Source organism: Dysidea avara, chromosome 3 (assembly GCF_963678975.1).
Source record: "Dysidea avara chromosome 3, odDysAvar1.4, whole genome shotgun sequence".
In the NCBI taxonomy this organism is placed as follows: domain Eukaryota; kingdom Metazoa; phylum Porifera; class Demospongiae; order Dictyoceratida; family Dysideidae; genus Dysidea; species Dysidea avara.
The window spans coordinates 28,167,717-28,183,537 of record NC_089274.1 but is presented as its reverse complement, the minus strand read 5'-3'; the positions used below and the strand labels follow the sequence as shown (position 1 = coordinate 28,183,537).

Genomic DNA, 15,821 nt, shown 5'->3' with positions numbered 1-15,821 from the left:
CTAAAATCTCCAAAATTTCTGGAGAAATATCCTCAGATGCTTTATTTTTCAGCTATACCAACTTTAAAAAAACACATTTAAAAATGCTACATCCACCACTGCGGACAGAATGTTCAAATGAAAATAAAATCAACAGTACAGTACTTTTTAACAGTATGGTGAATGAACATATTGTTACTGTTTAAAAAAATTACTTATAGCATAAATATTTCAAGGGGAAAATTTTTCAAGGTTAACCATATATTGTTACTAAAAGTCTTTTTTTGTTTTGTGCAGATTTGCAAACACTCCCAAGCTTAAATATTTCAAGGATAATATTTTTGCTGGTTGCCATTAGCAAAGAGAAGGATCAAAACAACAAAGACTTAACATCCTTTACCAAATAATGCATGGCATGATTGGCTCATCTCTACCTGATTACTATACTTAGATTAGATTATCAATTTCAATTCTGTCGGGGTTACACAAAATGCAAAGCCTGCAAGCGTGCTCCCCTTACTGAGAAATACATACAGGTTACAAGTACAAAAACAAGCTAGTCTGTTGTAAGTTTATTTATGGTTGACAACGATAAATAAACTTACAACAGAACATGACGCACAAAAAATACTTATACAAGAACAAGACAAAAATAAATGGGATCAGTTAGTAAAAAGAAAATGATGAAACGTACCCGGAAAGGGCTTGAATTGGTTATTTACAAAACTTCTGCAGGTACTGAGTACCAAAGGAATGGAGAATTTATACATAATGAATAGTGTTATGTATTGATGGTAGATAGTGATGTGGCAAGTGACAATGAATGAGATCTAGTGCATTGTCAGAGAATTTAAAATGTGAATTAAATGGGATGGAGACTCTGTTATGTAGAATGTCATGTACTTGAACTATAGCAAGGTACAACTGACAAGAATGTAGTGAAGGCCATCTTATTTAGATCCTGTAGACTTCATGATCACGACCACACATACTAGACATCACCTATTCCACTTGATAAGTGCTACCATCTACAAAATTACCACTACGTATACATATATGACAAACTGAAGGCGATCAGAGAATGGAATGCACTGCCAACACCAATTGAAATGGATGATTTAATGAAACCATCAATCTTGTAAAGTGTACACATAGGCGGCTCCAGGATTTTTGGTGACTGGTTTCTGATCAAGAGTATAGCTAGGTGAAGACCAAAAAAAAAGTAACTTCCTTCTAAGAATAACTGCCCTCCACTAATTATCACTGATAGGGATGCGGTAATTATCCCAGCATAATTTTGGGCATAATGGGTATTGAGTGATTGTTGTTAATGAATTACATAGATCCAAAGTCCTAACTATTACTTAGCATTGTTATGTCCTATATATTATGTGTTATTTCTGTTTTGTAGAAGTCCATCGCTGGCATATAGATTTAATCAGATAGCACTGATGGTGTTCTGTTGTGTTGTCAGCGAGATTATACCATCTTGACTATAGTTGGATGATTTCAGAGGATTTCACTGTTGCCTCCTCAGCTGCAGCTCCTGCTGTTGTACTAATGAATGTATTACATACAAGTTAGGTGAGAATTATCATTTCTAGGTTACATACGTATTTGATATTTATAAACCTATCTATATTGTGTAGGTTACAAAGGTTGTTTTGGAAAGATTTTTTACTGAGGGTGAGTTCTCTGTTATATGTAATGGACTTTACCCGTTACATATTTACATACTCAGGATGAATACATGTTGTGATGTAGTCTTGGTAACTTGCTATTGAGATGTTAACCAGGTGGTTCATTGCTTGCAATTCAGTGTTGTATTCTGAGGCTATGTTTAGTGTGTTATTTCAGAACCATCAGTTTGTTGGAGTAGGTGTAGCTACAGCTGTAACACAGGTTAGTTGGAGACCTGTTTTCTAACACTTATTGTTTACATTATTATAGGTATCTACATATAATATTTTAGGTTACCTACATCATAAGGTATGTTTTTTTGTATTTGTTTCAGTTATTCATATTATGTTTTCCCATAGTTGCAACGTGACCGATATGAATTCCTTTACCTGCTAGTGTGTATTCTGGTTACGTGACATTATTCTAACTCCATTTTGAAGTTGTGCAGGAACGATAGGAACAATTGGATTTTGTGCTATATACCAATATATTTTGTCAAAACGGTACATGTGTATAAAGCTATTATATTTGCTTGACTTAAATGTCCATAATAGTTACTCTCAAGAAACATGATTTACTGCATGAAGATCTCACCTATCTATAAAGATTTTGGTAAGCTGTTATGCTTACATCTATTGTTACTACATGTTGTGCCATACAGCAGCTTGAAACAAATAACATGCAATGTTGAAGTCACGCATGGGTGGCGGAGTAACCAGCTTGTACAGAAACTATTGTAAGTTTTTGTGGTCAAACTGTTTTGTACTTGGTAAATGCAACTATTGATAGGAGGAATGTAGAAAATGTACAAGTAAAGTGCGGTTGGTGATAACTCCACCCCTTCCAGTCCTGCATAATGGTCGAAGCTGTATAAAGCACCGTACCATACATGGTATGTGAATAAATTCATGCATATTATTTATCCTTTTGCACTTGCAGGCTTGTTAAAGAAAACCGAGCAACCTAATAACTGAACTGCATGCAGTTTGTAACTACTGTACAGATGTATTTTATTTTCATTTATTAATGTTTGTCTAATAATATGGTGTTGATACCTGTCAAAGGTGCTATGGTAGCACTTACAGAAGGTGTCATTGTAACATCTATGAGAGGTGCTATCATGGTAAAAGCTTAAAATTTGACTGCTCAATAGCACCTACCATAGCACTTCTGTTTTAACAGTGTAGCCTTGAGCTAGCAGACCATCAGTACCGTACCCTAAAGATTTTATTAATTGTACATCCCTTATTCTATACTTGTATGCAGTAGTCTACTGTAAAGTTATAATCAATCAATCACTGTATACCATGCAGACCCATCTGCTCGAAAACATTAGTCAATGGCATGTGAGGAGTTTCTGCAGACAAAAAACAGACGATACCGCCTGGATCAAAACAGCAGTAGCACAATATTCACAGCAACTGTTTCCATCATTTAAGTGGCTGTGGAGATCTTGTAAATTCGTTGGCTTCCCAAAAACCAAAGAATAGCGGTGTCCGGAAATGGTAGTCAACGAAACAAGCCGACTTCAACGAGCGGTACCTTCCAAACCAAACACAGCTGAGATTCCAAATTTTTATCAACACACGACCATAGACTGATGTTACTTGCCCTAGAGTTTGGAGGAAATCGGAGCTGTAGTTACTGAGTTCAGGGCCACTGTCCGGATTATTGATTGCTTTTCCGGACAGATATATTGGCTTCGTATTCCTAGCTGCTTCAACCGTTCGGGCTGAAATTTTTATATTCGAAGTGCTTTAGCCTAGACCTTTATACGCTCCAAATTTTAGACTGATGGGTTTATCCGTTTAGCAACTACAGGTGTCCGGGAAAAGGATCGTCCGGTTATTGATGACTTACTCTATCTGTACTTTGCGAAGGGGCGGGCGGCGCCAGACTAGTGATGGTGTCCGTTGAATGACCAGTTACTCCACTTGGTATTCAAACTCTTAGCCTGATTGGTCTCCATTCTGTAACGGGCTGGGGTGCCCTCGTTACGGGACAAGGACTGGAACATGCGACAGTTCAGTACATTCTTCTTATTAACGCGTACTACTCAACTCCACGCATGCGTACACATACACACTACAGTAATATACAGCCGTAATACCATCATAGATCTTCAAAGTGTCCGGAAACCCGCTTAGTCTTACCTCACCTTACTACCGTTTGTTACAGAGTGAAAAAAAATGGCAGATGATTACGAGGAGGATGGCGCAAGGCGTACACTACTTGAAAGTGAAGGCAATATCCAGTATGGATCAAACGGTACTCCACTGATGTGTATAGAACAGTAACAAGTTTGTATACTAGACTAGTATACTTCCATGATATTACTTCTACACAACATCAGTTGTAATTGGGTCACTTAGGTACAAGGGGATGACACACAGACACTCACTGTATAGGTAGGTCTCTGCGATGGCAGTCAAACTCTAAGTCACAGGTCAAGGCAGGCACCAAATTTGTGCCAAGTCAACAGTCAAGGGTAAACATTTTCTACCCACAATCGAAATATCACTGTATAGTCACAGTTCAAAAATTGAAAAGGGCTCTTAGTCACAGGTCACAGCAAATTTCAACAGGTCAAGACTTTGAATGTGGTCGCAGAATGATGCAGATCTACCTGCAGTGCTTATCTACGTGCTAGGGGGGATGTTTTTTAGGTTGATCATTGTAATAAAAGTTTGCAAGCAATCTCAAATTTAATTATACAGTATGGTAGTACTGTATATTAAGAGATCTGGGTTTTCTGGCAAGGTGCTTTTTGAACAGTTTTTGATTTGTAATGCTATGCAATGGGTTGAACATAGCTTAACAGCGAAGCGTAATGGATACTTAACTTTTCAGACGATAATTGACATAGCTGGGGCACATGGTGCCATTTCAGATGCAGTATGCATGGGTTCTAGTGTTCTGCGATACAGTGCATTTTGTGTATCACGTATCACCATCAATAAACTGTTCGATACGATACTGTATCACGATAGTGGTCATGGCTAGTTATAACTGGCATATTAGCTAATGGGTGTAACAATATCCAATTTATCTGAACCTTAAAGAGCCAACAATGATCTATGTATACAAATGTTCTTATTCGGTGAATGCAAATAGCTATTGTGTTCTGAGTTGCTGTTAAAAGCACATCTCTACCTGGATACCTGCCTCTATTACACCACCCAGACAATTAGCTACCACAAACATTTTAACACATGCTCCCACAAAGGCTTGTCCAGATTACTTCGCATTTTGATGACCAAGATGGCTAGTATCATACAGTACGATAGTACTGTATATTAGGGACATCGAAGGTGTGTGGGCGATCCGTGATATAATATAACCCAAAAACCTGCCACGATTTTTCCTCACAACGACATGACAGTATTGGTTGGGTAAAACCAAGCCCAAAAGTGTCTTCAGATCGACCCGAAACGTTTGCGTCAAGTTGCTACAGAATTTAGAAAAAAATTTATTCAACAGAATTTTCTACTGCCTGCCTGCCCGCCCGCCCACCCGCCTGCCTGCCCGCCCGCCCACCCGCCTGCCTGCCTGATGCCTTCAGTCAAGCGTAGCGGAAAAGTGGCTACAGCTACAGCCCTAATTTTTTCGCAGGAATGTTTCTAATTTGCTTAAGAAAAAACCTTTGGTATATTGATAAGCATACAATGCTTGCGCTATTGTCTTACCTTTTATCCTTCTTTACCATGGCCATCAGTCAAGGTTCTACCTCTGATTGTTAATAGACTACAGTACGGCTTCCATACCAGTGTATATTGTATCAAACTATTCGAATACACGTGCACCAAAAACACACGTGTACATGACTCGCTGTTGGTATCGATCAGAGAGAGCAACTCACGGTGAACTATATAGCAATGTATATATACCGGTAAGTCAATAAATATAGTTTATTTAGTAACAATGTTAAACCGAGTTGGGTCATCCAGGTCCTGCTTTATAGATTATTTGGGTCTGACCCCACATTCTAAATTAAATGTGGACTTGTTACTACTCGTCATAGCATAGCTCTGCTTCTTTCGAGAGCCATGCCCACTTACATAAATTACAGTCTGTAGACAAATGGTAGCCACGTCCATTCATCAGTGTGTAGGTATGCACGAATCCATGTCCATTATTGCCTGCAGGCTTATGTAGAGCCATGCCCACTGATCAGTTGTTATTTTATGAGTCAAACAGTATAATAGTGCTGTGAGTAACTCAGCAGATATTTAGTGGTCATGAGCTTGCAAAAAAACTTCACAAACAAGTATAAGAAAAAATTAGGAATTTTAAATTAGATTAGGGACTGTGTATAATGCTGCAATAAAAAGTACTGAAACAAGCTGGATCGTAATGTCCAAATACTGTAAAACAATAAGAAGTGAATATCCTTACTGTGCACTGTCCCTAATCTAATTTAAAATTCCTAATTTTTTCTTATACTTGTATATATACAGCAGATTTGTTTACTGCTTAGTGGTGCAGTCCTTTATACTTAAAAGTGTAACAGCTACTGTTTTTAAAAGACCTCTGTAAGAATATTTTAGCCATAACAGCATCACCATAGATATTATATATTACTATGGCAGCACTTACACACATGTATTTGTATGGCTTCTCATAACAAATAACTTATACACGTGTGTTTGCAGTGGTGGATACAGGGGGGTTACAATGGTTTCAACTGAAACCCCCTCTGAAAATAGCGTGCCCCAAATTTATTGACGAGTTGTCGTGTGGGTGATAAAATCGCCACGAGTTATATATATTGTGTTATACCATATAACGGGAATGATTCGTGGAAGAAAACATTCGCGAATGATCTACTATTTCCTCATTTGCGAGAAAACGTTCACGATTTGTTGCATAATATTTATAATTAGGCGTGCGCCCTCAACGAATTATCTTTTTTTCTATGGATAGGGAACGCTTGACTATATGGCTGACACTGACACGTTGCGTACTACACATATAGTAGCCATGCATGATCGCTGTTTCGCTAGAGCAGTAGGCATTCATGATAATGAGCACGGACGATAGGCACGCCTATAGCCTTGGGGGCGGCAAGGCTAAGACACGCCATTCCGGCACAGTGAATCGCTGGGCTGCAGTTATAATTGCCCCATTTAGTAGCACCGATTATTCCACTGTCAGTGAAGTTTGCATCTTTGTTCAAATCACACGCCATGGTCCTCCGCCTCACTGGTCACGCATATATAGCAGTTTAGCGAGTAGCAAGGCAAGTTGTCACCCGCTTATGCATCCAATACATGAATGCTACATCAACTGATCCATGAAAATAACTTTTTTATTGTAGGAAAAATTTTGCAAGAAAACATTCATGAATGCACTTAAAATCACGAAATTCGCGAATGTTTTCTTCCGCGAATCATTCCCATCATACGGTACTCTCTACTGGCAAAAAACTTCATACTTTAGCCTTTGAGATCACAATTACGGCTTTCTACAGCAGGTTGTGATCTTTTTTTTTGGGTCTTCGACTTACAGCTAGGCTGAAGTTAAGTGGAATCTGAAACCCCCTCCGAAAATTTCTAGATCTGCCACTGGTTTGTATGGCTTCTCATAACGTTCAGCTGCACAGGTATATAAATAGAGAGGCTTTCCGATTTGAGTATCTAGATTACTGTTACAATAATATAGCAATCACTGATTGTTCTGCTAGAAAACTTTGATATATCAATATTTTCTAAGTACAATATCGTATCGTAATACTTATTTGCTGTATCGATATATTGCCATATCGATATGTATTGCAGATCCCTAATGGGTTCACCACTCATAATAATTATTTACAAAAAAAGTTAACAAACAAGTACACAAAAATTTTGGAATTTTCAACTAGAGTAGGGACCACAACACATTAACTGAAACAAGCTGGAGTAGTGCATGATATTAAATCACAGTAAAACAATAAGAAATGTTATACATATCCCTACTGTGCATTTTTATTATAGTCACACATTACCAACTATTTAATACTTGAAAACGAAAGACTGCTCTATTAGAGAGTTTAATGGCTTTGTCATAAATCACAAATAGTTGTACTGAGAGCTGATTGATGTGTGCAGGCATCTTAATTGGTCAACCAGTAGCTTATCTAACTAATGAAATCCATACAAGTGCAAATTATATTCCAATGGTTATAAGTGTCTGGACTATATATGTTGCCACTATTATCTTGAACAAGATTCATAGTTGCAATGAATTCATTAGTCTATTTAGTACTGCTAATAATACTCTAAACATCAAAGCCTACAATTATTCTTTGAAGGCTTGCTGTGCGCTGTAACAAAAATAAATCTAAAAATGGGTGACTGCCTTATTAGAGTAACTCAAAATAATTGTGTCCATATTAGCAACAGTTATATACTTACAATCAGTTTATTTGCTTTGACGTATTGAGTGGTTAGATGGCAGTTTTTCTAGCTAATGAAATCCCTACAATTGTAAACTACAGTCACACCACTACTGGCGACACGTCTGACATGCTTGACTTCAATAATATATGATTCATTATTAAACGAAGTTTATTAGTCCCTATTTGTATATAGCACTGTGCTGAACGTTCCTGCTTAAAAGTATTCTTGAAATGCTCTGTATAGTACCAAAACCTATAATGACTCTATTCACTGACTCTAATAGAGCATTCACCAAATTCATAAAATTGTTATGTTATAATCAGATCATAACACTTCTTATTGTTTTACTGTGACTTAATATCGTGCACTACTCCAGCTTGTTTCAGTACTTTTTATCGATGTGCTATGTTAGTTGATTTTTTTTGTGTACTTGTAAGGAAAAATTCAATTCAATTAGGGATCATAGAAAAAAGTAGTGAAACAAGTGAGGTTGCCTGCACCTGCAGTATATCTGCAGGTATAGGCGACCTCCCTCGTTCACTACTTTTTTTCTATGATCCCTAATCGAACTTCAAATTCTTAATTTTCCTTATACTTGTTTGTTTACTTTTTTGTTACATTATTATGATTGGTGATCCCATGCGTACTGCATTAGAATGGAAGGAATGGGTTATTGACTTTGTCTGAACACATGCCCTAACTATTAATTACTGAATAGTCCATTTTCAATAAGGCTAAAGTATGCAGTGCACTTTTTGGCTTCTTGTGTGGCTTTACTGGGGTGCCTTAAATTAACCTCGAAAGTCTGTTTTCCATAGGCTCCAATGTATTTTGACATCACTGTTGATTAGCTGTTGATCTCATATACTTTGGTGTAGCAATTAGTGATACGGATTTTCAGAAGCTTCTGGAACCACTCTATTAATTGATCCTTGTTGAATAGCGCTGTGACCTCTAATGAAGCTTATATGCAGCGATATTGATAACCTGTTAATTATGACATCATGTGTGCGCGAGTTGTCTTGAGGAGTTAAAACAGCTAAAATAATAGTTCTTTTGTGAGGTAGGCACTTTGTGGTGAAGTTTTAAAATGATTTCTGGTCTTGTAGCCATTAGGAAGTGCTGTATTGCTTCACCATCTAAGTAAACCTAGTTTTCATATGTGGTAGCATTGATGGTGGTGTTTCCCTTAATCTAACCATCAAGGCTTAAAGTTTAATTGTTGTAATTGATGTTTTCTTTGTACTATTGTTCTGGTAGGGTTCCTTACTGTTCTAGCCTTTTTCTTCTGTGCTTTTTAGATTATGTGCACAAATGATGTCATATGTGAGCAATTATTTCTACTGCTGCATATTTTTGTCATGTTTCATAGTATGAACTACCAACATGGACTGTTTTAAAGAGCAGTGTCAAAAGTTTAGAAAGCTTCATAGCAGCCTCCAACACAATTCAGTATGCTTGAGTACCATGCGCAGAAAGAGAAGGCTAAAATACATTGTAGCCATTGGAAAACATGGTTTCGCGGTTAAAAGCAGGCACCCCACAGAAGCCATAAACTTGATTGCATACCTTGATTGCTTATTGAGAAGGGATGTTTGGCCATTGCGCTTCGTTTTCAGCTATGTTCAGCCCATTACACAACATTACAAATGAAGAACACTAGGAGAAGGAATGAAGGATCTCTGCAATCAATCCAATCATAACAGAAAACTCAGATGATTCCTGTTAAAGCCATCACATGGTGCTACCACGAATAGTGGAGTTTAGTATAAGCGTCTGGGAATGCAATTAGCGTTAATTGCATACTGGATCCATAAAAATGTATTGAAGTCATTGGGAAAATGATGATAACTGACAATAAAACCTCTGTTGCTTACAAAGTATACGGTATGTTCCAATTTTCTGTACATAGATAAAAACTATGTTGATTTCTCTTTTGTTTCGTAGCTATCTGCTGTTGAAAGGATTAAGGGTTAGTGAGTTATGGGGCCGTAAAGTTAAAGATTTTACAAAACAATGCTTTCCATGGCTGATACCCATGAGTTTCTACTTGAAAACCACTCAGAACTGATTGGCAAAGCTTGGTAATAGATAATTTATCGATTACATGGAATATGAATGCTACAATCAACTAGACGGGCGGACAAACAAACATGATGTTTAGCGTACCTGTAAACACTATCCAGGTGATCGTAATGCTTGTTCTTGTTGATCAAAACATAGAAACAAGCATCTGTTTGCATTCCTTGATACCAGAACACTTTTTTCACCAGGCATTTTCAACTTCAGCAGCTTGTAACTAGCCAACTACATAACCTATGACGAGCAGACAACCACCCAAATATGTAGAAATCAATGTAGTCTCCAGAGCTGTTTACAAGACTGGCATATCTCTTTTTGAGTCTGTATAACAAAGGTTTTAGTGTTCGTGGTCATCCGTGTCCCAATGCATCCAGTGGTTGCACAACACCAATTAACAGAGCAATTAAAATATTTCTGCTTATGCTAAACTCCACTATTGACACCCTGCACTGTCAGCAAAGATGAGTGGGACACAAAGGAGGAATCCATGAAGCATGCATCGTATGTACTGCGAGGTATGCCAAAAGGCACCAGTTAGGCTGAAGTGACATTGAACAGTGAAAAAATAAAGCCCATATCATTGGCTGTTATCGAGTTATGCTTGTCTGAAGGCATTAGTTAGTCAGTCAGTCAGTCAGTCATACAGCCAGGCAGTAGAAATTTTCAATATTTTATTAAAATGTATATATTTTTTAATTTCGTAGCATCTTTTTGGAAACATTTCAGGTCATACTGAAAGAACTTTTGGGCTTGGTTATACCTAACTAACACTTCCAAAAAGGCACCATAAAGGTGTTATGAGGCTGGATATTTTTGGCCAAAAAATCCAATATATACTACTACTTCTATTATAATTATTGATTATTATTGTAATGATATTGTTTCGTGTTCACTTTGCCATTGATATGACTTAGTCGCTGCAAGGGAAATTAATGCATTGATATGTGTTAATAGTTATCCAATTTGTTTTAGTTAACATGGTCATTTGGAAACCCTATGTCACCAAGGACAGATTTAGGGGGGTTACGTGGGGGGCTGAAGCCAAAATTTTATTGTGTATTAGCTAGAAAGATAGTATAAGCTACAGTACAGGTGCAGTTGCATGCATGGTCAATGAGGACATGGAAAGAGTGAGAGGAGAAGAGCTAATCCTTTCTAGGAATCAACAAGGAGGGATCAAAGGGGCTAAAATAGCTGCTAAACATTGAAATACTCTAATAGAACAGTCATGCAGTTGCTCTAACAGAGTATCCATCATTAAATTGTAAAGAACTAAGAGCGACTTTAGACCCCTTGAACTTTCAACTTCGAACTCAAACCATACTGCAGCATTTATACTGTGCCCTTATATGAAAGCTAGTTACCACTGCTAGAAAATAATGTTTTCACTTAGTTAAGTGGCTCACAATGCTTATTCATTAATGTTCAGTCAATATTATTGCGAAGTTTGATCTCAGAACACAAAATTTTCCTGTAAGAGCATGCCCTTAGATGGTCTAGATAAAGCATGCTCCTCATGCAGAGTGTGCTAGCTTCTCACACTGCACTAATATTTGTATCAACCAAATGCCACGTTTTAGCCCCCATGTCCCTAGCTGCCTTGCAACCCCCTTGGAAAATCCTAGATCTGTCCCTGATAATTACCTATATTTTGACTACAGTATGTTATTAAGTTCATGCCAGCAGCATTGTTGTTGTGTACTACTGCATATACAGTATACTTGACTTATTGTGATCACAAAACTGCACATGTGTGCACATGTACCAGAAACCATATCCAAAATGTACATTGCTGACCAAAGCATGCTATACACTGCCAGGATATATCAAAACTATATATAGAGACAAAGCATACTTGTTTGTTTCTTTGTTTACTATTAGCCGAACATTGAACAGCTACTGTACATAATGAGTGATTGATATACTGTACATGTTTAGTATTGTGTAATACAGCACCACTAGTACTTATTATTATGTTATATAGCTATCCATAAATAGATTTGTGACCGTCTCAGCAAAAACCCGACTTGTTCGCACAAGTATGCGTATTGAGAAAACCGAAATTTAAAAATAATTCGTAAAATTATGCATGCTACAAAAAAAACTATGCGAGTTTGTATCGGGCCAGTACTCGAAGAAGGAGGACTCAAATTGATTAAAACTATATACCAGCTTATTCGCCTGTTCATGGAGAGTTCGAAAATCTTTGTTTCGTTTCTCTAGCTCCAACAGTATGCGTGTCACGTGCGTTTGTTTACGATGCAGTAAACGTAAACAAGATTGTCATCATTTCTTCCAACAAACCGCCTTCATATCCATATGCGCAAGTATCTATAGGGCTAATACTATACCTTGGCTGATGTGCTGATCTATGGTGAACGTATAAGCCAAATTGCAATGTTGTAGAATAATCCAAATGGAAGTTATGGCTGCGAATGTAAGTGCCTGTAGTTTATTTTCAGTATAGTTGCTGTACAAATCGATTATCTTGCTCTTCCTACTGTATATCACTATAATTCCAAAACTACGCACCACAGAAGGCTGAAACTTTGGCGGTCCATTCCTTGGACACTGCTGATATTGCTGAGTGAATAACAGAAAAATTTTTAATTGTGCGAACAAGTCGGGTTTTTGCTGAGACGGTCACATTATAACCCTTTATTACCGAAGTTTTTTTTACAAAACCGCAAGTGTGAAAACTTTTATGGCTTGTGTGAACTGTGGGCAATACGAGTGGACCCCACCCATTAATTAACCCATCAAGCTATATACCGTTTGATAGCCATCTCTCTCTTCTACCAACACAGCTAGAATACTTACAGATCACACACACAACTCACGCGCTATGAAGCGAAGAAAGCGTATCTTCTCTGTATCGCCATGGCATTGAAAGATGGGCGCCGCCATCTTACTAATCAACGCGATGACATCACACTATTTATTTTTAGAATCCTTATCACGTGGGGAATGGAGTAATTCCAACTAAAGCCTCCTAGTAGCAGGGAGAAGGCGAACATGGAGTTTTAAACAGGTATTATTGTTTTGTATACGCTATTTTATATTGCCAAGTGCCATAACTTGCCCATGCTTCTTCCTATCGCCGAACGGTAAACTTCATTAAAAACGCCTGGTCCTTCTGAGCAGTTTGGTAGCAATTTCAGCTTCGTAGCCCCTAGGAAAAAGGAGTTATGGCTCCGTTTATAAAGGGCACTCGTTATGGCAATATATTAGCCATTCGATAATAAAGGGTTAAAGTAAACAAACTATATAGTGTAAAAATAATTTTAAAATATGGGACACAGAGATTGCTGAAAAATAGAAACAGGAGTCAAACAAGCCAGCATGTTAAACACACACAGATCCCTTTTTGGACTCTTATTCTGAGTACTTATCTGCTCCTGATTTATGGAAACTATTGTTTTTTCTCAATCTCCACCATTGAGTCCAAATAGATCTCTGTGTGTTTAACATACTGGCTTGTTTGACTCTTATTTCTTTTGCGATCTCTAATTCCCATATTTTAATATTTTTAATTTATTTTTATTTTTACACTAGTCCTAGTATTTTTACAGTCATATTTAAACCTGGTTTTAAATGGCTTTAGAGGTGGTTTAGTTTGAAGTCACCTCAGCTACTTTGGACCATTTTAGAAGCACAAGTAGAGTCAATGCCTCACTCTGTGTTAGAATACAAAGGCTTTTAAAGCCCACCACATGAATGATATAGTATATAGTTTAAGGATTAAAAGGAAAGTATAAACTACTGTTTTGCTTCGCAAACTTTGTAGCTATAGCCAGCAGTTACAGTGCGACTTTCCTTTGTCCTCCTTTGTGTCACATTTCTTTCTTCACTACCTACTGCATACATAGGTGTTGCTTCATAGATATTACTTCTTGTACTGACTATCATGAGGATCATCCATAATTTGTGTAGCGAGTAGATTGATTACAGAGGCATTGGGAACATTTTCAGTCACAAGGGAGGTTGTCTACACCTGCAGATTTACTAGTGGACATTTAATCCCTAATTCAGTCTACCTATCATCTGAATTAGGAATTAAATGTCCGCTAGTATATCTGCAGATGTAGGTGACCTCCCTTGTTTCCCTACTTTTTTTATGATCCCTAATCAAAATTAAAATTCTTTGTCCTTATACTTGCAGTATGGTAGTACTGTTTAAGTAGGGATTGCCCTGAAAATTTCTTGAGCCGCCCAAAATCCCACCTTTAAAATCATCCTAGAGAGAGTTTATGCGATGAAAACCACCTTTATGGAATAGTACTAGTCCATATACAAAACACTTACAAGTGGCCAGATATAGAATTTTAAAAAATTGCCAAAACTCAAGTTTTAGTCTGTCTACCTGACTGACCACAGTTGCAAGGCTGGAGGTCAAATGAGGCAGCGCATGATCACCATTTTACGCCACAATAACAAACTCACCATGGGATGTGCCGTTTGGGGTTCCAACAACTCTGCACCTTGTCTTTTATCTTTAATCTGGCTGCTTGTTTTCTTCTTCATCTAATAAAACCATATTGAGGTGTTACTTTTCCATATCAACACTTTCTTTCAGCAACATATTTAGATGCCACAAAATTATTTCATAGCTCGATTTTAGAAGTGCTTCAGTCCCAGTGCTACTTTAAGAGATATACTACTATCATTTGCATCTCTGTTAGAATCGCATAATGCCATACGTGGCTGTGTATAGGGTTGTACGTCGTGGTTAGCATGCAGACTTTGCTACCATGCTGACCACTACACATAACGCTACACAGTCACGCACAACATTACGCAATTCAAGCAGAGATGCGATGACAGTAGCTAGATAACTGCAATCGCAATTGGGATCCTGTTCACACAATAGGTTTGCGACCACGCCCATCAAATAAAGATCTAGGTGGACTAATAGCGATAGAGTACAGAGACCATACCTCTTAACCATCTAGCTATTTACTTAATAGTAACAAGATCACCCCACCTCTCATGGTCTAGCTAGCTGCACACCCTTCAAGATATACTCTAATACATGTACAGCAGTCATGTGTGATGTTCTAATAGAACAGTGACTCTAGCTAGCTGCGCTACAACAAGAAACTAAACAAACTAGTATTTTTTAAAAATTGTTAAGTTTCTATGTTGTGCTAAAAAAAGTAGTGAAACAAGAGATGAATGATGGTATTACAGCATAGCTCAGTGGGAAAGTCCCTACTTTGGCACATTAGCTTGTTCAGTGCCAAATAGGGACTTCCCACTGAGCTATGCTGTAATACCATCATTCACCTCTTGTTTCACTACTTTTTATTGCATAGATCCCTACTTCATTTTTAAATTAACATTTTTTAAAAATGCTAGTACATTATAAGGGTCATCCATGATTTACAGCATTTTCACATGCATAGAAAGAGTACTGTTTTTACTTACTCCCTCTCTTCTACCCAAAAGCATAATATTAAAATGTTAATGCTATTTACACTGAATGACATGTTGTTTTTTTTTGCTAAATCTGTCTGCTTCATCTTCTGAATTGCAATATGTAAGTATTGACAGAATGTTGATTATGTAGAGCCTTGTATATGCACAACTTACCAAAAGAGCCATTCACTGGGACTCAGCTTCTACCACCTTTAACATCTATTTTACCACCAGTACTAAATAATGTCTTTATAATATTGATACATACCATGAAGACAAACA

The 15,821-nt window shown here is 37.4% G+C and overlaps 1 protein-coding gene and 2 long non-coding RNA genes across 6 annotated transcripts in view; all 3 read left to right on the top strand.

Annotated features, from left to right (window-relative positions):
- Nucleotides 1–1,323: 1,323 nt before the first annotated feature.
- On the top strand, nt 1,324–2,152 carry LOC136250615 (uncharacterized). The gene is made up of 5 exons (XR_010698598.1): nt 1,324–1,563; nt 1,629–1,665; nt 1,721–1,881; nt 1,930–1,968; nt 2,019–2,152. It is a non-coding gene; the product is annotated as an uncharacterized lncRNA (long non-coding RNA).
- A 93-nt stretch (nt 2,153–2,245) lies between these two features.
- On the top strand, nt 2,246–2,702 carry LOC136250614 (uncharacterized). The gene is made up of 4 exons (XR_010698597.1): nt 2,246–2,271; nt 2,321–2,395; nt 2,449–2,551; nt 2,599–2,702. It is a non-coding gene; the product is annotated as an uncharacterized lncRNA (long non-coding RNA).
- Nucleotides 2,703–3,776: 1,074 nt separating this feature from the next.
- Nucleotides 3,777–15,821, top strand: part of LOC136250612 (transient receptor potential cation channel subfamily A member 1 homolog) — a 206,123-nt gene continuing 194,078 nt past the window's right edge. For all 4 annotated transcript variants that reach the window (XM_066042844.1, XM_066042845.1, XM_066042842.1 and 1 more), the window contains exon 1: nt 3,777–3,927. In XM_066042844.1, coding sequence (XP_065898916.1) covers nt 3,849–3,927 — 79 coding nt within the window. In that variant the 5' untranslated portion in view covers nt 3,777–3,848. The remainder of the gene's footprint in view (nt 3,928–15,821) is intronic.